This window comes from Strongylocentrotus purpuratus, unplaced genomic scaffold (genome assembly GCF_000002235.5).
Source record: "Strongylocentrotus purpuratus isolate Spur 01 unplaced genomic scaffold, Spur_5.0 spur5_scaffold_2, whole genome shotgun sequence".
In the NCBI taxonomy this organism is placed as follows: domain Eukaryota; kingdom Metazoa; phylum Echinodermata; class Echinoidea; order Camarodonta; family Strongylocentrotidae; genus Strongylocentrotus; species Strongylocentrotus purpuratus.
Genome location: NW_022145605.1, coordinates 32,669,994 through 32,694,236, shown reverse-complemented (window position 1 = coordinate 32,694,236; position 24,243 = coordinate 32,669,994). Strand labels below are relative to the sequence as shown.

At 36.0% G+C, this 24,243-nt stretch overlaps 1 protein-coding gene across 1 annotated transcript; it reads left to right on the top strand.

Moving 5' to 3' along the window:
• Window positions 1-13,229: 13,229 nt before the first annotated feature.
• Window positions 13,230-17,186, top strand: LOC100890685. Its single transcript, XM_003727481.3, has 4 exons — window positions 13,230-13,294; window positions 13,849-13,912; window positions 15,441-15,737; window positions 17,101-17,186. Exons 1-4 carry the CDS (start codon window positions 13,286-13,288, stop codon window positions 17,184-17,186), a joined length of 456 nt encoding a protein of 151 aa, XP_003727529.2. The 5' UTR covers window positions 13,230-13,285.
• The last annotated feature ends 7,057 nt before the right edge of the window (window positions 17,187-24,243 follow it).

The following is a 24,243-nucleotide window of genomic DNA, read 5'->3' as shown; positions in this document are numbered from 1 at the left end:
AGCTGTTGTAAATGTTTAAATGATGTGTGTGGACTATTTTATAGTCGGAGATACTAATCCTAATAGACGCTATAATTTTAACTTTTACTTCTTACATTTTCTCGAGTTGAAGAGTTCAGAAAGTCGATATATCCCATATTTTGAACTAGATGAAATGAGTTTTGGAGAATGTTTTGAAAATAACATTCCTAGATCATTTAGATCAATTTGAATGATCGAACCTTTCTAAAAAAAATATTTTATTATACTTCTGATGCGTTTATCTTTCAAGATTGTGAATCTGACTTTTTTGGTAGCTTTTATTAATGTATGAATCATTGGCGTGGACTAAAAGATTATTTTCCAGTATGAGGTAATCATCTTTTAAAAGAAATTGATTTAATATTTTTGTTTTTTAATTTATCCAATGTATTTCAGATTACTTTTTTAAACCCAGAATCATGAGAGGATATCTCACTTTTCATCATAAAATCTACTTCTTACAATTTCTCTAGTTGTGCACTATAGAGTTCAAGAGTTTTGAAAGTCGACCTATTGATTGTATGATATATGTTGTAAAAGTATTGTAAAATTAAATAACTAAATGAGGGTTTAAATATATGATTGACTGTGATATCTTGTTTTCTGTTTTCCATATTCACTTTCCGTCTAGGCAAAGTAAATGGGGAAAATGGCATGGAACTTGTCGTAAATATCCAACTCATTTATTCACTTTATTGCGATATTTCGTTTTGTCTTTGTTTCCTTTTAGAGCAAAATGGTCTTTTAAAGTTTTTTAGACAAATCTGAAAAGTTGTGATTTTTCATTGCTCTCTGTTCACTTTGTACTAAAGATTTCATTAAACAGCACTCTGCCATTTTCTTTGTCATACTTGTTTGTGGCCGAAATATCAAATTGTTAACATGTTCTTATAGGGACTCCTGTGTGTAAACAAGTACATCCATAATGTATTTGAAAAAAATGAAGATATGTTTTGGAAATTTTCCATTCACATGTACAAAACAAATGGAGAGGTGATTGCATTTACGGGCTGATCTACTGGGGACTTCAAAGCGTTAGAATTGCATTAATTTCTTATTTAACAAAATACCTATATTCCCCGTTTCTTAAGTTTTCTTCATCAACGTGATGTCAGGTGGACATCCCCTTTATACCTGTTATTTTAAAAAGAAAGACAAATCCTTTTTCATGGGCATAAGTATCCACCGGGAATGCTGTTGATTTCAGAATTTTCTTATTCCCAAAACTTTGTACAGTATTAGTCTTTGTCTCTTTCAAGATATGTATTTCTTTGACCTTGTTTACCTTTCTGATCTTGCAGCTGTTGCTCTTACTTAATCTAACATAATTTGAAATATAACAGTCGCTATATCGATCATGTTGTTATACACGTTCATGTATTTGATTGTTAACTTAAAGCATCTGAAGAATTTTTTGGATCTTAAATATCTATACACAAAGATATGCATGCAAAGGTGATCGTTTTTTTTTCTTCAAACTTTGGTTATTATCAAGCAATGACATTGGTAACTGGCAGATGATTCGGTTTTTATTGTCAACAATAAAGAGTGGCCCTGCATGGACGACCTAGTTTGTTTCAATGTTGTCTCTTTATTATTTCACCCTGCAGTCACACCATCGACCAACTCTAAAACAACCTCACAATCCTTTCTATATTGACTACTTCTTATCCTTTATATGTATTAATCTAGTGGGAAAATAACAACCATTAGTTGTCGAATCGACTTAAGTGATTGCAATCATCTAAGTAATAGTCTGATTTTCAGATCCTTTTACCGAATGGTTGTTCGTTTTGTGCTGCACAAAGATTCAATCAGTTTATATTTGGACATTACAAGTAGTGGGTTATCCGGGGCTACGTCACAGCCAATTTGAATTGCCCGGCATACGTAACGTGATTACAACTCCAAATAAAATAATAATAATTTTCTTATGTTTTGTCAGATTTCCTTCAAACTTTCCTCAGCCTGCTTCTCTGATTCTTCTTCTTTCTTTTACAGTAGTTTACTATTAAGGTTGGATTGCCCTCATTGGTTTGTGGCTTACTTATAAAGTTAAAGGTTGGAAATCTTTCCAGGCTACCAAACTTTGGAATATCATAACAACTATGAAATAACCTATAGGAGATAGTGGCGTTGCATCTGACTGTTGACATAGGAACTCTATTGCCGACACCGTGACCCCCTATATCGCCTATATCATGATCTTCATCAAAAGGATTCACGCACAAACATTAATAGGTCAGTGTTTAACATTTTCAAACGTAGACAGTTGACTCAATAAAGAGAGTGATGGACCTGAAGTCAGTGTGGCACTCCCATTTAACCCCCTGCTTAATGTGTACACATCTGGTAAAAGACAGTTATGACACTGCCTTGTGTTTCCCTTGTTGGATTGTTTTTCTTCTAAAACTTAAGAAAGAAAGAATTTTTTCTCTTTTTGCCTTTATTCTCGGCAAATGGTAAAATCTCAGACTTTTTTCTTTGATTATTAGCAAACTTTTAGAAAACTAACTAGTTGAAAAATGTGACTTTAACACCCCAATGACCCCAGCCCCATCATAAATGGAATAGTGATACACCAATACTTGTATAGACATATTGCAAGAGACGAATCCCATTTTGTATACGGCAATTACATTTATTCTAGAAAGCATTTGTAACTTTTACATATTCACTTTTATTAAATGATTTCGTGTATCAAATCTCCATGAAGTTATACAGGGATAGACTCTGACTGACATGCCGATATAAACATACAAACATTTCATGATACCACAGATAAATACACCTATTGTACATTTACGAAGTTACGTTACACAAAAGCAACAGAATAAGAACATAGACATTCCTAACCTGACAAAAGAAAGTGAGAGAGGTTGTGGAGAGAGATAATATAGGGGAATCTGTTCATCTCATCACAATAATTGTGAGAACATTTTTTAGCTACAGTGGCCTGGGCATGTAACTAGAAGGAAGATCATCTCCTGTCCCCAACACTTCACTAATAATTTTCATGGAGATTATAAACCAAACATTACATGTGTTTCAATTTTTCTTTCTTCCCCTCTCACTCTCCCTCCCTATCGCGCTCTCTCTCTATCTATCGCTCTCTCTCTACCCCCTCTCACTCTCTCTCTCTCTCTCTCTTTCTTTTCTCTCTCTGTTCTCTGCCTTCCCCTTTCTTATTATATCCCATTCGCACGCTCAATCAGGATTTGATTAAATACATTATATCATTTTCAGACAGCCACAACATCTTCACAGAATGCTGACAGAAATCGTTGTGGGCCCGATGCCAAGAAGAATGTAGTCACTGCTTTGGCAAAAGTCAGAAAACTGATACATTTTAATGCAATGATATCCACATAATCACAGTCACTTTATCTTCATATATCCATGGACTTGTTCCTTCTTCTTATTTTTTTGTAGCATTGTTTTATTGTATTCATTCAGTACAAAATATATAACAAACAAACATACAGCTTCATTGATTTACATATCATATCAAAATATAAGGAAAATTGTACATTTCTCAAAACAAAAAAATACATAAGATAGTTTAATACACAGTACATAATGTTTTCAAATTAATTATACTGAACGAATATTATTATCTTTATCCGATAACAGCAGTATTAGAAATACTCGCAAAAACATGCACATGACCATAGAGTTAGAGTGATGAATTAATTAATAAATGAAAGCGTCCATGATTTTATAATTCATCTACTTTAAATAGGCTATACAGATAGCAAAAAACTTCTTATAAGTCAACAAGAAAGCTATCAAAAAGTGGAATTTTCCGTCACGAAATTCAAAAGCTATCGAAAATTGTAGTAATTATATGCCTTATTAGTTATTCGTAAGAATCTGCTAACATAGTCAATACAACTTTTTTTTGTACCATAATATTTTCGGTTATCCCAATCAACGAAAACACAATAAACGACGTTCTCGGCACTTGATTTGAAATCACTCTCCTGGTTTTCACCTCACCGACTTTTCGTATGAGTTCGACGCGGAGGTCGGAGCAGATCGACAGACGACTCGAGAGCGGATTCAACCCGAATTACTGCCGGACTCTGCCGAACTGGAGTTCGAACCCGAACCCGATGCTGATCGCGATCGGCGATCGATTACTCGAGGGTGAAAGGTTGTGATGGTGTCTACTACGGCCGCCATGTCTGTCAAGGAGAAGAAAAGAAAGAAATGAGGTTCACTTTTACTCTCTTTTTAAGATGGAAGAACAGACTGTTTATCATAGAGATTAGTCTACCAACCCATATGTTTCATCATTCCAAGCATATACAGTTATGTTTCATTATTCCAAGCATTTGCTTATTAATTTGTTTTTGTGTTCTGTTCTTTCCCGTTCTTTCTTACATTCGAGAACAAAGGAATTACGATTTTTATAGTTTTATGAGACATTATTTGATCAAATCTTTTTTGGTGTGAGAGAATGTAGGGATCGAGCAAGAAAATATGCTACAACTACGATGACTTTACCAGTACTACAAAATCCGAATCCGAACATAATTTCTACAGGATTATAGGGTACTAAAATTGCTATTTAGTTGATATTTCTCCAAAGTCTGTGCGATCACTTTTATAATTTGTTTTATTTATTTAATAATAATAATAATAATAGCTAGTTCTTATATATCGCTTTTCAGGACCGAAGGCCCTCTCAAAGCGCTTTACAGATATATATATATTATTACCCCGGTCATAGGATTCTAGCTTACCCGCACACAATGTATGCACATTTTCCACTCCCTAGGGAGCATTACAGCCAGGCGTCTTTTTTACAAGCGCACACTTGCTATTCTAACCACATTAGCTTTCGCATCCTACCGGGTACCCATTTAACACCTGGGTGGAGAGTGGCAAATGTAGATCAGTGTCTTGCCAAAGGACATTTAGTGCCGCGGTGGGACTCGAACCGCGGACCTTGTGATCCACAGCCCGGTGACATATCCACTCGTCCACGACACCTCTACATTTTTATTTATTTATATACCCCCTGTAGGATCAAACATCGTAATCGACACAAGTATTGTTTTTCATAAGGGTCCATTCACATTGAAAACAAAATGAAACAATACAATCACAGATAAACGAATTATGTTCAGCTCAATGATAGTATCCTTTAAAGCAGCTAAGATAATATAAAGTCTCATGATACCTTTGTACATAATCTGAAACGATGGGGGCGGAGGTATTGACTGAAATGGGTGGGGGCAGTCTTTTTTGCTGTCGTTGAACTGAACGAATTCTCTTTTACATCCGAGCTAACAACTTTCTTGACTTACGTTCGCAGTACATGACGTTCTTCTGGCCCGTGCAGACAACATCCAAGGTCGCACATCCATCCTTCAACTTGGCAACGCTGACGTCATCGGGCGAGTAACACAGCTTTCCTCCTTGGGCTGCCTTCATGTAGACCTCGATCAATTCGACGTCGATGCCGGGCTTTAGGGTGAGATCGTCCTTGTCGTCCAGGGTATCGTAGAGAACGAACTGATCACACTGGCCGTCCTCCTCCCGGACCTTGCCGGCAAACAAACCGCATACCTCGTTCAGATGGAGGGAGATCCGTGAAGTGTAAACTTTTAATTTCGAGTGAACTAACGAAAGGATGGGAATGATTAAATAATCAATAACAGATCGGAGAATGACTTGAAGGAAAGATACACTGTCGAAGCTTTTTACTTCACTGTATAGCTTTTCGTCCCGCATACTGTCTTATCTGATATTTAGCTGAAAAAACTTTTTTTTTTAAACCGAAAGCTGAAATCTACAATAGGTCAACCACCAGAGAAGCTGCTTCCTTTTAGTTTAGTGATAGGATCATGGTAAGAATTAAAGTATTATCAAAAATATTTCAAATAATTAATTTACCAATGGGCTTTTGATCTCAGATTACGCGGAACTTCATAAAATAAAGTTAATAAAACCGCAATTTAACATTCCCGTCCAACGTACATGTAGGCCTATTTACGCAATTCCGATTGATCGCCTCTGATCAGATCAACTCTATTTTATGAAAGAGGTCCCCTGATAAGTTCGTGGAATTCGAAGAAACCTGACAAGAATTCAAAGAATTATTGCTTGCAATTGTTGTTGTTGTTGTTGTATTTTCAAGCCAACAAAATACTAAAGATTATTCAAGCAAAATATCATCTACGCCGTACAATCAAAATTAGAAAGAAAATAGATTTAACTCAAGACTGCAATCAATGAATACAAGGTTATTTACGGTAGAAAGAATGTGTTTTCTCCCGATTTTCGTGGCCACTGTATAACTTATACTCTTCTAATTCACTTTAACAAGAATACAATTACGGTTACAAAACTCACCTTTAGCGTGTGTAAGTACAGCGAATGTGGAAGCAAGAACTAGCACGCAGAATGCTGGTGAACTTTTAATCTAATTGCAGAGAAATGATATATGAGACGATATCAATATAATCTTATTTAAATGCACATTATTACTACATGTACACTACATATTTTTATTATCATATTTTATAATGAGATCATTTTTGTTTCATTATTGATCGCCAGCCTGGTTTTTATCATCAAAGTAATAACATTTGGGGCAACTCTTAATTCAATTCTGGCGGCAAAATATGTCAGTACCAAGAGTATTTCATCTATGATCATGTTTAATGCTTTCCATGCTCGCATTTTTCATGTGTTTCTTCAAGAAACTTTCTTTAACAATATAAATATGTTTATAAACATTTTTGAAAATTACTGCTGTACAAGGGTGGATTAATTGACTTTGAAATATGATATGTTCAAGAATACAAAGTAAGACATAATTATGGTTGCTCCATTTATAGGAAAGGACACCGTCATTTGAATAGGAGCTTCACAGACGAAGACTGTCTGAGCACAATCACACACATCTGGATATACGTTCCTCTTGTACTGCTCTGATTGTGAAAAACAAAAACTGGTAAAGTTCATATCCGACAATCAAAATTTCCAATTTATACCACAGTGTACAAATGCCCAAATAAACTGGATGCATAAAGTGTCCTTATAATTTTAATTTTTTTGTAATCGCATTTCATCCACCAAAAAAGATTGCCCCTCATTATAACAGAGCCCCCCTCTATGACTGCGTGAACCTTCTCTACATCAATATAAAATGAGGGATGTTAAACACGAATAATAATGAAAACACTTACCGAAAAATCCATTGTTTGATGTGTAATATCTTCTACTTTTAGATCCCAAATGAATGTTCGCCTGCTCGTATCCCGTCGAGTAGATTTTAGTTGGGCAAGGAGTGCAGTAACTTCTTGTGTTTAGTGAGTAACTTGAAATGCTACAGATGAGGGAAACTGGTCAGGATAAGATGAAGTCGAGAATCCCTGAACTTGATCAGAGCTGACATTAAACATGCTGTATCTTATATTTATATAGACTTCCCAATCGTCTAATGATCTAATTATAATCATCCTAATTAATTGTATCCGAAAACATATTAATTTCAAGCAATTATTAATGGTCTCAATGATGACTGAAATATAATTAATTGAATGAATATACAAAGGATTCATCATTATGATACAAAATGGGAATTAAATTACAAAAAAGCTATTCTGATTATAAATGATTTATTAAACATTAAGGTTTATAATGTTATAATCTTCTCAAATAACTACTTGAACAAATGTTAGCTTTCATGAAATTAGTATATAATTAAAGAATAAGCCCTTATAAAATATGAAGCAATTTCTCACATTATTGGTCCATTCTGAACATCATGTTATTAATAACCGTTTGATTAGTTCATGGACGGTTAATGTACCTTTGGCTTTCCGATGAGAAATTATTCCATTTGGCGTAGGGTTGATGAAACCGAATTACGAATCTTTACAATTTATTATTTTCAGGGGCAAAGTGATCTTCAGATAGATGATAAGCATGATTACATCGGTAACCGCCCCACCCATTTTTAAAACTGCTTATATTGCCAGTGCATGCATCATGAAAGGGGGAGGGGGGAGGGGGGGGGGGGGCACCGGTCTTCATAATAGATGACATGTGAATTAAAACGCAATTGCTTAATGCTTAGGATAAAAGCCGGGTGTGTATGTGAGGGGTGGGGGGGGGGGGTTCTTTTTCAGTTTTTAAGGCCCCCTTTCCCCTTTTTTTAAATTCTCCCCTCTTTTTCTCTCTGACTCTCCCTTGCTCTCTCGTTCTCTCTTTCTCTCTGCCTCTCTCTTGTCTCTCTCTTTCTCTCTACTTCTCTCTTGTCTCTCTCTCTCTCTCTCTCTCTTTCTCTCTCTTTCTCTTTCCCTCCTTCCCTCTCTCTCTCTCCCTCTTTCTCTCTCTCTTTCTTTTCTCTCACTTTCTTTCTCTCTCTTTTCTTCTTTCCCTTTCTCTCTCTCTCCCTCTCTCCCTCTTTCTCTCTCTCTCTTTTTTTCGTTTTTTCTCCTCTTTTTTCCCATATGGAAACGTTTGCTTCTATTTGTCTCATAAAAGAATTTGACCACAAACTGACTCCCACACGGTGTTGAGTGCTCAGGGGTCACAGGCCACTGGCTTCATCGGGCAGGTAGTTCCATTATGTGAATGGGTAAATTAACTATTACAAAATGAGGGGACACATCACATTGTACAATAGGGACACACATTGTTTTTATTGTGCAGAACATGCTCTTTTATTGACTTACTTATTGCATGAAACTATAAAACCAAAATGCATTTTGTATTCTAACAATTAGAGTACAAAGAATAATAACAGGTGAATGAAATGCATTACACATCACAAACACCTGGGGAGGAAGCATTCATAAATTTGAATACATATAGTTGATAAACGACTCCGATGAAACTATAAAACCAAAATGAAATTTGCGTTCTGGCAATTGGAGTACAAAGAATGATAGCAGGTGAATAAAATGCTTCAACAGCAACACAAACACCTGGGAAGCTAGGAAGCATCCATAAATTTGAATAATTTAGTTGATAAACGACTCCGCATGCATGTGAACGTTTGTTGGAGCAGAAAGCAGTGGATTCTTAACATCACGAACCCATTTAACAGAATGTCGGAACGTAAATTAAATTTGGCGCGGTTGGAAATGCATCTTTCTACCCTGCGACTTTAATGGTACGATCCAGTAAATCAAAACAGTAAAATGGCTCTTATTTTAAAATTACTCATTAAATAAAACCCAAAACTTCAGTGATATCAGAAAAAATATGTTATATCTTACTAATAATTAAAAAAGATGTATAAACATTGTGAAAGTGTCGCATTTTACGATAAAAGACACCGATTTAGCGAAGATGACCTCATTAGTGCGCTTGCATCAGGGAATTCAAGGTCAAAAGGTCAATTCAGACGCTGATAAGTTATTGGTCGAGCCTTTTTGTTTCCTTTATTCCGACATAATTATACAATCAATCAAAACAAGTTTAATACCAGAAGAAAGCTAACGATTAGTATTTTCATTAACCGCTTGCCCCAAAGTCGCTTGACCACAGTATAATGAGTGAGAGCTTGCGAGAGCGGCCAAAGTGTGATTGAAACTCGCTATTCGTTATTCTCCAACGCAAAATGAGACGATATTGTGCTGGATAAAGGTATTTTTTCCGACGAAAGTAGAGAAAATTTGCATATGGTCTTTTTATATTATACTTTATGAAATGTTACCCGAGTGACTTCCGGGCGCCCCAATGCTGGAAAGAAACGCACATTTTAGAAAACTTCACTTTTTCATGGAAAAATGCTTATTTGTTCTATGCACGCAAGTCAGAGTGAGCGGATGATACAACGTTTCCATATGTTCTTCATATCTCTCTTTCTCTATTCACTTCCCCCTTCTTCAACGTTTTCTCCATTTGAGTTGATCGGGCACTTGCCCCCGTGCCTCCATTCTTAGATTCACCACCGGGAACATTAGCTGAAATCAGTATATTTTCATTTATTTAGCAATTTTTTTAATTTTACAAAAAAGTTCCCTCATTGTCATCCTTTTATATAAGTAATAAATCAAAGGTAATCTCTGTTTACGCTTATTTACATTGTAATTTGAAAGGCGCTTACATTTAGAGGTGGTCGAAATATACATTTAGCCTCAAAATGTATAATAATGATTCCTGTTCTGTTCCTATAGATTCATCACCGCCCTTGTTCACGTTTCCCCACGTCGCTCTAACTAAGTTACAGACAGCGAGCATCGACTAAAAAAAAATGGAGAAGGCGAATAAAAATCTACTGAATTCATCTCTGTAAAAGAAGAAAAATTTCATTTTTAGAGTTGGTTTTCGTCGTCCGAGCTAGTAGCGGAATTCGATATTTGGATATTATTTTATATAGCGCACATTATCCACCATGAATGGTGCTCAAGGCGCTCCAACTATTACCCCGGCTCTGCTTTCGGCGCACACAGCATTCAAGGAATTCCTTCCTACCGGTACCCATTTAACACATGGGTGGAGAGGGGCAAATGTATAGATTAACACCTTGCCAAAGAAAATTAGTGTCGTGGCGGGACTCGAACCGCGACTTATCAACTACTTATCAACTAGACCACAATACCTCTGCTATATACCAAAACCGGAAAACAAAATGCAGGTAATTGTTGATATTGATACTTCAAAATCAAGGAGGTAGAAGGCGCCTTGTTCAAAATAAATTAATTTTGACGAAATTATGATTCTCATAGAGGCATTATTATTCTAACTTGAATACATGCCAGAAAATCAGCCTTCTCGACACTATTGCCGGGACTGAAAGAAAGCCAATTTATTAATTCGTTGGTTATTTGCGGATTTATGCCGTAATAACCAGACGTGAGATAAATCTTTATGAAAATCATATTGATATTTGGAGGATAGCCAATTATAACAGCTACCGTATCAGCTACCGAATGCAGCTGTTTTACGCTGGCATAGAGGGGACGTACACGGACAGCAGGCATGTCTATATTCTTTTTAATGGGGGGGGGGGGGGGAACTGAGACTAAGAGAGAGCAAGCACGTAGCCAGAGTTCGATGTTTGGGGGGGGGGCATATACACATGTAATCGATCGAGGTAAAAAAAAGGGGTCTAAAAAAGTTCAACCGATCTTGGAAATTTTAGGAGGGCACGTGCCCCGTCCCCCCCCCTCGTGGCTACGTGCCTGAGAGTGAGAGAGAGAGAGAGACGGAGAGAGAGAGAGAGAGAGAGAGAAAGAGAGAGAGATGGGGAGAGAGAGAGAGAGAGAGAGAGAGAGAGAGAAAGAGAGAGAGAGAGAAAGAGAGAGGAGGGGGAGAGAGAAGGGGGAAAGTTAGATAGAGAATGAGAGAGAGAGAGAGAGAGGAGGGAGAGGGGGAAAGTGGGAAGAGAGAGAGAGAGAGAGAGAGAGAGAAAAGAGAGATAGAGAGAGAGAGAGAGAGAGAGAGACGGATACAAAATGGAATAAAAACGAATCCTTTTATTTAATTTTGAACCATGGCTAAATATTATCGGACAATGCCCATGGTTTAATGAACATCATATGTGTTTTTTTAAATCATGACTTTAATAATGCCACCCAGATACTGACATTTAACATAAAAGGTCATATTCAGAGGATTTGGGCAAAGTTGGACAACTGCGACTTTTTTTTCATTAATGACGTTCCTATAGGTGGAGGTCAACATTTATTAAGATCAACACATGTTATTTTTACATTTTGACGGAAAGCCTTGCAAAAGAAATAATTTGATAAAAACATATGTTTCGGTACTGTATTGTATGGAACACCGGCAACTGAGGGTGAAAGGAAACGGCAATTAAATGAATTATTTTCCAATACTAGATTATTTCACATGAAAGGAAAAAGGGAGGCTACCGTTTTCTCGATGAATAACAGGCAAAGTTTTGGGCCAAGATAATTAAATAATTAAGCGATGGAACACTTGCTGTGCTATATTAATTGCATTACAATTTGGAAACTTACGCAACATCAGTTTAATCATTTAAAGTCAAAGGAAGTTTCTACATCGAAATTAATAATCATTGTAAAAACTCTGCTTTGAAACATAAAATATAGCTTTTTTAAGAGAATTCAACTCTCGAAAAATCAGGAATCTTTTTACAACAAAGAAAACAAAATATCATAGGCTGTCCTCCTGGGGGTGTTTCACAAAGATTCTAAGTCGAACTTAACTCTAAGTTGCCTTAAATATTATGGAGAGCCATTTGTAACCTTAAAATAAAATATATTAAAATTCAAGTATTTTAAACTTTTCATAAATTCCAAATCAAGCACATGGAATCTTCCATGATAATAGAAAATATGAATTATGTTATGCCTTTTAAAAACAACTTTTACAAAATATTTCAAAGATGCTACTGGCTTTTCTTAATTGTTGTGTCCAACTTAGAGATACGTTCAACTTAGGATCTTTGTGAAACACCCCCTCTGGACCCATATAAAAATGTGGCTCCCTAAGGGGGAGGGGGAGGTGTAGGAACATTTTTTCTTAAAGGGGAGAGGGGAAACATATTTTCGAATAATGATACGCGCTATACAGAATTCAAAATTATTGAGAGGTGGCTCCCCCCTCCCCCTACTCCTACTCCTTAACCTATCGACACATATTGACGCTACCTTGTAGGTAAATGATAATGACACTGATCAAGTGGTATGCATTCTGTTTAAATGATAGATCCAGACGTGTATGACAAATTTTCGTTGGCATATTACCCATTTCGAGGAGGGATAGGTTAAGAGGACGTAGACTAGCCATAAATATTTATAAAAAGATTCGAATTTGGCAAACAAGATTATTAGGGGGGTAGGGGCTGCTGATCTCCATTAAATCAGTGAAATAACACCTTGCATTATTAACACTATGGTATTAAATAGGCCTGTTTATCTAATCACCTTTTTTGTATAGCTGAATAAAGTTGACGATCTCTGCAATTGTTTATCGTACAACCTTGACTTCAATCAAATCTGATTTAAATTCAAGTTTGCAAGGCAAAGCCAAAGGTAAAGCAAGCGCGTAACTACATAACACAAACCCCGTGGGGATTAATAATTACGTTCAATGCCATTGTTCGTCAAGCCTAATTCCTATGCTTTTAAACTTCTTAAATGGCATCTATAATGCTTAATCCATATTTTGTTTCTGGCGGCGGGGAAAATGCTATAAAAGGGGTAGGTATATCTGAAATCTACATCACAAATCCTCTGGAATTCAACGGATTTATCACCGATAAATCACTAGTTTCGGCGAATTTATTAGCTTCGACTCTATCAACATGGGATCGGTGAGTGGCTTAAGTTCTGAAATCTTCATTTTAACTTTCCTCTCATTAATTATTTCTTCTTAGTCTATCATGTTTGGATATCACATATTTTTAAGGTGTACAGTTGTTAGCTTTTTGTCTGGTCATTTCCGTCATCAATATTGCGTTATTCTGATCAATAATTGTGTCACTGATATTACTATAGTAGAACTGAACTGAATAGTATACATCTATTTTTATCCCGATATTGGGCTGTTAAATCGTCAAAGGAAGATTTTAAACGTTTCATCGTTCTGATAAAACTATGTGTAGTCAGAGGAGAATTTTATTATTCAAAAACCTTTTCTTCTTCTTTTCTTCTTAATCATATTTTTCTTCAAAGTTGTCAAAAAGTCGTGTTTTGTTCAATATTTTTGATGAGACGATTAAACTCTCACTGTTTATTGATTTGTCGTCAATAGAAATTTGTCCCTAAATCCTATACAATTTCTTTATCGTTCCCTCCTCTTTGAATTCCGCCTCTTTTATTTTTCGCTGCTTATTTTGTCATATCTATGTTGTTGTTTCCATTGCAGACACGAATCGCTGCTATCCTCAGCCTTAGCTTGGCCATGTATGCCACGGTGCATTATACAGAAGGTAAGAAAATAAAGAATATCGTGAAGACTTTCGAGAAATCAACTCAAAGGCAATTTATCTATACCTCATTGTGACATCGCATATAAGTCATGTTCCGATTACGTAACATGTCACTGTAATGTCCCCAGATTTCATTAGGTTGTCGACAAGTCACAAATCTATTGATATTGCCTTGGGTTGATTTTTTTGGAAAGTCTGTGTGTTCGTGCTCTAATGATGCCCTAAAATAATTAAAAATGGAAGGAGTTTCTCATTTTCTGGTTAAAAGCAACATTTAACTAATTTCCACATATTAATAAAGTTGTTTGTTTAGTGTAAAAACTAACTGTGCAATAAAGAAAAAATCACTACAACTGATAATTAAAACAAATTAAATATGGATGGAAAGATTTTCTCTTGAAAAACACGAATCATTTGCTGAGAAATCATATAGATATCATGGAAAGGCGTAAAATGCAATTTTTGAAGACCCTTCTTCGACCCCCGAACGCCCCTGAACGTAAGCCAAACACACGAGCGTAGCGAGCTCTGAATAGTGACGTCACACATTGGACAAACAGCTCAGTACCGGGGTCGCGCGTGTAGCAGTCTGCAGTCCCCAAACATATTTTGAAGAGGAGAGTTGTTGTATTTGATCATTAAGGCTTCCCCTTCGCAATGATATGAGTTTTGCATCAATTCAAAACGCTTTTGTTTCTTCGTGTGTCTACTTTAAGAAGTGCACAATATTTTGTGGGCATGTAATGCATGAGTGGCTGATTTATGGGAGTACAACCGGCTCACGCCGGCCGCGTTATTTTTTTCTGCGGCACAGATTGGGGTTAGGTGCGTGTTGAGCGTATGGGAAAGTTTAGGGTTAGGGTTAGGGTTATGGTTAAATCAAGACCTCTTTTAAAAAAAACCCCAATCTGTGCCGCAGAAGAAAATAACGCATCCCGGCCCCCTCCTTGGGGGGCCAATCGGCGTACCCTAAGTACACAGCTAAAAATTTACCCCTTGACTGTGTAATTCGTCGGAATGAGTGCCCCTCCCTCCCATTTACAAAATCCTGGATACACCCATGATATATTAAATGGCTAAATTTGTGACAGATGTCACTCATTTCCTTTTTCATTCGGTAGACTGTGCTGTTTGATTGAAAGAGGCGTGGCCAATCAACGTTAGTTTGCTGGCACAAACTTTTGTCAGTCAAAACAATGCGATGTCTGATGGCCTTTAAATAGCTGCCATGAAATATACGATGAGCTCATACAACAAATTGGATTATGGTCTTTTAATAGCTAAGTTGTCAATACATGTTGAAAGTGTTAAAAAGAGATTTTGAAACTGCTTAGGTATTCTTATATTCAACAAAATAATGTGGATTTCTTAATTGTTTCTTTGAATTTTTCAAAATGAGTCCATAATGTTAAAGAGTGTTTATCCACATGTCTATATTTTCTTCAAAAGAAATCATCACCATTAACTTCATCATCATCCTCCCCATCATTCTTCTTAATATCTTTCCCTTGCTATCCTCCTCCTCCAGCTAACCCAGCACGCAGTCTCGACATCAACTCCATCTTCCTGGGGCTCTGTCCGCGATACATAGCCCTCCTCGACACTTCAGGAAACCCCGAATGTACCGAGGAATTCATCGCGAGCATCCAGTACGACCTCAAGGATCAAACCTTAGCTACCGACATCATCGTCCATCTCACTCTGGCCGAGGAAGGGAAACTGGGATTACAGACCGCTGATCCTAACGTTGAGGGCTTCGAGTTCGATTCGGCGTGCGAGATCTTAGAGCATCTCTGTACCCCTGTGATCCAAATTCCGGACAGTGGTGAGTAAGAAGCAAAACGGGAGGACAGGGGGCATCGCATTCGAAAGAGGGTGGGGCAGTTGGGGGAGGGGGGCGGGGGGGGGGTGGGAGGGGAGGAGGAGGTGTATTCAAGAAAAATTGCAGACAACTTTGGTGAAAAAAATTCCGAGAAGAAAAAGTTCCTCATACTCTTATAAAGTTTATTATAACTTAATTCTTCCCCTTTCATAGAATTTTTTTTTCTTATTATTTTTGTTCGTCAACAAACTTACTAAAATTTTCATTGCGTGGCTAACATTTTATCAAGACTTTTTTATAAAAACAAAATTATACAGTGCGTCCCAGAAAAAACGAAACCGAGAAGTATCGATGTTCTATCATAACTTAATCAAAACTATAATTAATGAATGATACATATTTGGAAAGCTCATTAGAGTCTCCTCTTTCATGTGATGCTACTCAGATAATGCACATTTCACGCATGATTGATTTAAAGCAATTTGAATGAAGGAAACCAAAAAGACATTTGGCGGGCGGTATCTGAATTTCGAAGAAAAATTCACATTTCTAGAAAGTTGAGTTTCTGCCCTTTCATATGACACCTCAATCAGGAAAAATGAGCTAGGAATGACAAAGTTCTGTTCGTTTAAAGTAGTGCTTGCATTTCCATAATTTTATTAAACGAATTCGTTTTACTGGCTGCCTGCCGTATCAATAAACGAAATTAACAAAAGACTTAACTCCGTTTCGTTGACAATCAGTCGTAGACGAGAGTCTTCATGCATGGCTGATTGTCAACGAAACGGAGTTAAGTCTTTTGTCAAATCTGCTTTTTGCTACGGCAGGCACCCAGTGAAAACGAATTCGTTTGTTAAAATTTAATAAAATGTAAGGGCTACTTTAAACAAACAGAACTTTGTTATTCCTCGCTCATTTTTCTTGATTGAGGTATCATATGAAAGAGCAGAAAATGAACTTTCTAGAAATATGAATTTTTCTTTGAAATTCAGATACCGCCCGCCAAAGTACTTTTTGGTTTTCTTCCTTCAAATTGCTTTTAATCACTCATGCGTGAAATATGCATCACGTGAGTATCATCAACTAAAAGAGGAGACTCTAAGCTTTCCAAATATGTATCATTCATTAATTATGGTTGTGATTAAGTTATGATAAAACATCGATACTTCTCGGTTTCGTTTTTTCTGGGACGCACTGTATATACTTTTAATGCCCTGCATTTTCCGGTAAAATGGAAATGTCCTGGGCTATTGTATCTGCTTCTTTGATGTGCAATTTTGAACACTAAAGTGATGTTAAACAAAAGTTTATGAAAGCTAATTTTAAGTACTCTAAGAGTATACCCATTCCTATTCCCATTTTGCAGCTCGCTACAGACGTTCCAGCTCCAACTCCACCTCCACCTCTTCCTCCACCTCAGGATCCAGTTCAACAAGTTCAGAGACTGGCTAGAATGCTCATCTCTGCCGCACTAAATCAAATGAATGGGACTGTAGAGAAAATTTAAGCAAAGTGTGGAGTCTGCTTCAAGAGCGCATCTCCATCACACCAGATCAAATGGATGGGACTCTACAGAGAACCCCTAGCAGATATTACATATTGCTTTGAAGAAACAGATTTTTTGTTATAACGACATTACATAACTGTCGTTATCTAATCTAGCAATGTGCTTTAAATAGGCTTACCCAGGCTTATCTACAAAACCTGGTCACTTTCTATGTTCGAAGTAAAAAAAGAAATTCCAAAAATATTATGGGAAAATCAATGACATATCGCCAATGACCCCTTTACTTTAAATGGGGGAGAGGTCAGATGAGGTAATTGATTGAAGTTCAAGGACAGAACAAAATTGAGGGAAGAAATAAGACTTGATAAGAATAAAATTCATATTTAAGTTGTATTTATCTAGATGTAATCAAGACTGAAAACATTACATAAGAGTCGAGTGCTGTAATATACATATCACATATGGATTATTCAGAATGTGTATTATTACTATGATTATCATTATAAACATGTGAGGATTTACAGCCTCGAAAGCCCTTCATTCGTCCTCGAGTATTATGACTATTTATAATCTAAAAGGTTTTGTGACTGTAGATGTACAAGAAAATATGTATAAGTAGTAAATTATTTAAAGTATTTAAAGTTTATTTAATAGTATATTGAACAGGATAAATTGTTTTTGCATCCATTGCATGTAATGTGTTGCTAACATTGAATAAACTGGAGGTAAAAAAAAGAGAGAAAAGTGTAATATTATTTTTTTGTACTTATAAAGTGGAGTGTCTTTTGCAGAAAAATCATGAAAATATGATGATTGGATGTTTGTTGAGGAAGAAAATGAGGTCACTGTAATTTACCTAGAAAACCCTATTACATTAGATGTGGCTATAAGAGGTCTTGCTTTTTGCTTGCTCATAATCGGTGAGGAGAAAAATTATTATGATCTTTCAAAATATGCAAAGTTTTAAAAATCAATTAATATTTTGTTTTAATCTATGAATTCAGATTTCCTTTTTATATGAACTAAAGTGATTAAAAAAAGACACAGAGAAAAAGAGGATTTAGTTATTAAATTTAATTTACTAAATTAAGTTTTTATTCCTTGTATGAATATCAGAGATTGGTCTTGTCTTAATGACTCTAAACTATAACCTTTTTTGTTAAAAAGTAAACTTGAACTTGAAAATCAAATAGTATGAAAGGTGCGGGGTATTGTTAACAACTAAATTATTCATACCCCTTGTAAATTTGATGTGTTTTGTGTTTTACATAACTCAATAATGAAAGGCAGACTGGTTGGGCCTTTGTATTATTATATTAGCATATTTGGATGTGAGCTTTAGTATGTCACATGCAGAAGAAAGGTAAATTGGGGCAAATTAATTGTTTACATACTTACAGAACTTTATGCCTCATTGACACTTGCCCGCATTTTGGTTCCGCACTGCCCCGCTCTGTGGCGTGCCAATGCGTGCCAATTAGTGGCTCGCAGGGTCACGTCTAATGTACGAAAAGTTCACGCGATGCGTAACCACCAGGACACGCATTCGTAGACTATGCGCATGGCATGCGAAAATTGCGCGGGAAGTATGCGCAGCCAATGCGCAATTGTACGCAATATATTAGTCGTGAACATGCGTGCCACTAGGCCATCGGACACGCATCGGCGCGCATTAGCACGACTAGTGTGCGCATAGGGTGCGCATAGTTCACGAAGTGTTCACGAACGTTGCCAAACAAAATTATCGTGCCAAAATTTTGAACATTTTGAAAATTCTGTCACGCATTTCACGCACGGCCCGCATCCGTCCGCACCTTCCCGCACGCTACCACGAATACTTCCCGCATTGGCACGCAAGAGTATGTGTCTTTGCGCATACTATGCGCAAACAAAAATGCGGGCAAGTGTCACCGGGGCATATGAATAATTTATTTGTTAATGTTTATTCCTAAGATATTTCATTTTCAGGATAGCAATCAGGAATATGCAAATATAACCTTTTCAGGACAGGATATATTTTTAAAGACTAAATGATCTCATATCATTCTTAAAAATTGGCAATAATAATAATTTTCTTTTACTGCTATTGTTAAAATAAAACAATGTCTCTGAAAACAATATAATTCATGTGGGTAAGAATGTTGACTAAAAATTGAAGAAAAAAATTGAAAAATTTTGGTAGAAAAACAATGAATTTGAATCTCTCAATGTGTTTCAAATTGAAGGAATTTTAAGCATATTTATATCATATCTATATATCACAATGGAAGAAAGCAGAAGTTTAAAAGTTATTTGAAATTATATCACTATGTTGCTCAAGATCAGAGATTTGATTTTAACATGCGTGTGTCTTAGTACATTTACATTATATATAACCACAACATTGGTGCCATCGTCCAACCAAAGTTCTTCAAGCTATCATCATGATGCAGGTGCAAGCTTCTTTTTCTTCACTTTCCTCTTCTTTTGCTTCCCCGTTGATACTTTACTCATCTCGCTATCTTCCACTCCTTCGTTCTTGAACCCATCTTTCTTCCCTCCTTTCCTCATTTTTGACTTTCCCGGTGCAGCACTCTTCCCTTGATGATTCTCATCTGCTTTGCTGCCTTCTGTGACGACAGGTTTCTTCTTGCCTTGTTTCTTCCTCATTAACTCCCTGCAAGCGTAATATGGGGGGAAAGAAAAAATATTGGAACACGTAATGACCTGTTTTTCATAATTTCCATGAAAAACATCAGCGAGGTATGAGGACAGGAGATGATGTAGAGGGAATTAGCTTCATTAAAATTGCAAGTCAAGATCAAAATTTAGATGAGAGAGAGAGAGAGAACAAGAGATAGAGAGAGAGAGAGAGAGAGAGAGAGAGAGAGAGAGAGATAGAGTGTGAAAGAAAGAGAGAGCGAGGGGAGGGAGAAAGGGAGGGAAGGAGAGAGAGAGAGAGAGAGAGAGAGAGAGAGAATACTAACAAATCATTTACTCCAGAGGACAGGGGCTAAGGGGATGTTCCTTTTATTCCGCGCCTTCGAATACGGACAGGTGTTAGAATATCACTTCAAACTCTTATACAAAATTGCTCATGCTTTATTACTTTTTCACTCTCTTTTACTCTTTCTTGCTCTATCCGCCCTTTCTCTCATCTTAAGCCTCGGTCACAAATGCCATTACAAACTGCTACGAACGCCGTACGAACGATTTGCAGACAATGAAAATTCGGGAAGACAATGGAAAAACAGGGAGATTCGTACGAAATTATCGTTCGTACCATCAGGTGGTAGGTCTATGTTCGTACGAACCTTTGTGACCGTAGCATTAAATTCACTTCCTTTCAATATGAATATGATTTCTATTCTCGGTATCTCACTACCCCCCTCTCCCTCTCTCTCCTCCCTTCCTTTCTCTCCCTACCTAATGGTAGTAAGAAAGTTGTAACCTCAGGGAAAGAAATATCAGAAGGCTTTAATGATTTTTTTGTGAACGTTGGGCCTAACCTTGCTAAATCTATTAATGGTAATGTTGACGATGTTATTACATTCAAAGGTTATCTTAGTGATGGAATAATTGACTCCATGTTTTGGGAACCAGTTACTCATTATCAGGTACGGGACTATTTATTAACTTTAAATGTAAAGAAAGCTTGCGGCTTTGATGATATTCCAGCCCGATTACTGAAGGATGCTTGCTGAAGTAATTGCAAAACCACTATCTTATATTTATAATCAGTCATTATTGAACGGTGTGTTCCCAGATGCAATGAAAGTAGCCAAAGTTACACCAATTTTTAAAAAGGGAGATAAAAATGTCCCAGGCAATTACAGACCTATTTCAGTTTTGCCTCTTTTGGCCAAAATATTTGAGAAATTAGTAAACAAGAGGCTACTTGATTATTTTGAAAGAAATGATGTCTTGTATAAGCACCAGTATGGCTTTCGTAAACATTATAGTACTAAGTTGTCTTTAATTAATTTGGTTAATGATGTGCTTAAATCACTGGATAAGGGCAGTGTAACACTAGGTGTATTCCTAGATTTCCAGAAAGCTTTTGATACAATTGATCACGCAATATTGGCTGGAAAATTAGAACATTATGGAATAAGGGGCCTTCCTCTCCAGTGGTTTAAAGATTATCTTTGTAATAGATTTCAGTTTGTGAACTATGATGGACATAGCTCATTGAAGCAGATAATAACATGTGGTGTTCCTCAGGGTTCTGTGTTGGGACCTACACTGTTTTTGTTGTACATAAACGATTTACCAAACTCAACAAATTATTTTAATTTTAGACTTTTTGCCGATGATTCTAACTTGTTTCATACGTTTCCACCGAGACAGAATTCAATTGATATGGATAATATAGTTAATATGCATCTTGATAAGGTGACCATATGGTGTAAGGTGAATAAACTTACAGTCAATCTATTAAAGACTAATTATTTGTTAATAAGAGGGAGTAGGCAATCAGTAGTGACTCAAGGGGTGCTAAAAATAGCAGAGACTGAAATAACCCAGGTTGATGTTGCATCATTTGTAGGAATTTATATAGATCAACACTTGACGTGGAAACCTCATATCCAAAGGGTTAATAAGTTTATTAGGAAAAGGGTTGGTGTTTTATATAGATTAAGACAGTTTGTGCCAAGGCGTGTTTTGTTGTTACTGTATAAGACGTTCATCCAACCGCATATGACCTACGGAATTGAGGTTTGGGGAAGTAATTATGAAATGAACATGAAGTGCTTATTATTAAGCCAAAAGATGGCACTAAGAGTTATAACGTTTAGTCCAATGTGGACTCATTCACAACCGATATTCCAGGAGCTAAAATTATTGAATGTGTATCAACTCCATAAATTATCTGTTTGTGTTTTTATGTATCACTTATTGAATGATAAATTGCCACAGTCTCTAATTCAGTATTGCTGTTTCATAGAGCACAACTATGAAACTAGACAAAGAGAAAGTAAGAAGTTAAGTGTGCCTAAAGTAAGGACAACGCAAGGTAAATTTTCAATGTCATTCAGAGGCACATGCTATTGGAATGATCTACCCCTTTCTGTAAGGGAGAAAGCATCAGTGTCTTGCTTTCGTAGAACTCTTATATCACAAATGTTAATAGAATAGTTGTTTATAACTTAGAACCAAGGCTCTTGCCTTTTTGTAAATGTTTTGTTATATAATTCTTCATCTTTTATTTAGTGTAAAATACCAAAGCTTTGAAAATAAGCACAGAACACATTTACCCTAGATGTAGAATAGTTTGTAGCTTAGGTATGAATTCAATAGTTATTCATATTTATTCATTACATTCTCATTTATTGCTGTGATACTTTTTGTGTGTTAGTGGTACTAGACACGATTAGCATTAAATGCTATTTTCTGGTCCCATTTATCCTTTCAATGTTAACCATTCACATTTGATTTGTTATATTGATGTACTTTTTGTTTTGGATAATAAACTTCAAACTCAAACTCAACTCAACTCAACCTCTCTTTCTCCCCTCCTTCCCTCTCTCTCTCTCTCTCTCTCTCCTTCTCTCTCCCCCTCTTTCCCCCCCTCTCTCTCTCTCTCTCTCTCCCTCCTTCCCTCTATCTCTCTCTCTCTATCTTTCTCTCTCTCTCCCCCTCCTTCCCTCTATCTATCTCTCTTTCTTTCTCTCTGTCATTATTTCTCTGTTACATACATTCCTTAATCCTTTATTCCATTAACCAAACAATTAACAATCATTCTAATATTCATTTCAAATACCATTTATTGGAGATAAGAAACATCAGTTCTATTGATATTGCATATTCATCAACATTATAGAGACAACTAAACCTGTACAATAATATTTCAAAACTCTGAAATATATACACTATATATTCATTCCTTAAGAGAACAACAGTACCAATATTTTATATAGTGGGACAAGGATGAATTAATGATCAAAGTTGTCATAAGTAGGATGATTATCTTAATATTGATTATTTTTCAGGTCATTCAAAGAATACATTAACTACAAAATGAATACCATGTATTGTATTGACTTTTACACCTTAGCTCAAGATGTAATATATTGAAGGAAAAATTTGAGCCAGAAGGCCGTTAAGCCTACATAAAACATATGGTTTATTGCCCTTCTGGCTGTCAGCAGATGATAAATATCACCTTGATATAAGCTGTTCTTGCTTATAGCAAATTAAGTTAAAATATTGGTAAGGGACACATAAACATAAATCTACAGTTTTCAACATTGCAAATTGGCTTTCTAATTACATTGAAATCAGAGCTTGGTATCCCGATAACTGTTGTCAAGACAATTAAAATTTGCCCCACTGCATTGTAAAATGTCAAAGTATTTCCACTCTTAAAAATAATTTAAATGACAAATATTTGAATCATTTCAAAATAATATTTAAATAAATATAGCATGTGATCAACAAAATGATATGAAATGAAATGAAATGAAACATGAAGTAAAATCACCTGGAAATTATGAGAAAGAAGCAATGTTCTGCCTACCTTAAAGTATTAAAAACAAAAAGAAGGTGTTTCTTTGGTCAGCACTTCACTCCAGCTAATAGACAAATTTGGTATATATGCTCCCTATTCATAATTAAGTGGCTTGTATTTTGTAAACATTTTCTTCACCTGAGAAAACATGTCAATGAACAAGAACCTTTCTTTACCTAACTCGAGCTGTATTTTAATGTCTAGGCTTAGTTCTACTAACCGATGGATTTACGACAACTAAAAGGCAAATTTATAGTGTTCTTACATTTTTTTTGTTGTTGGAAAAAGTTACCTTAGTAATACTATCTGATCATTTTTCCAAGATCAATGGCATATCGTTGGTGGGGTGACAAAACCTCGTATCTCAAAAATCATGAATTTTCAGGAGAGCAAAAAAACTTTCCTGTCTCAACAAATTTAGTGCTGTGACACCATCCTTTCTTTTTAAAACTGGAATATTTATACAATTTTTAATATCATTGTTGGAATACAGTAAAATAATTGTTTTTATA

What these genes read in the sequence shown, in the direction of transcription:
- LOC100890685 (XM_003727481.3), top strand. An exon ending in CACGGTGCATTATACAGAAG is followed by an intron (nt 13,913 to 15,440) that starts GTAAGAAAATAA and finishes CTCCTCCTCCAG; the next exon opens with CTAACCCAGCACGCAGTCTC. An exon ending in GATCCAAATTCCGGACAGTG is followed by an intron (nt 15,738 to 17,100) that starts GTGAGTAAGAAG and finishes CCCATTTTGCAG; the next exon opens with CTCGCTACAGACGTTCCAGC.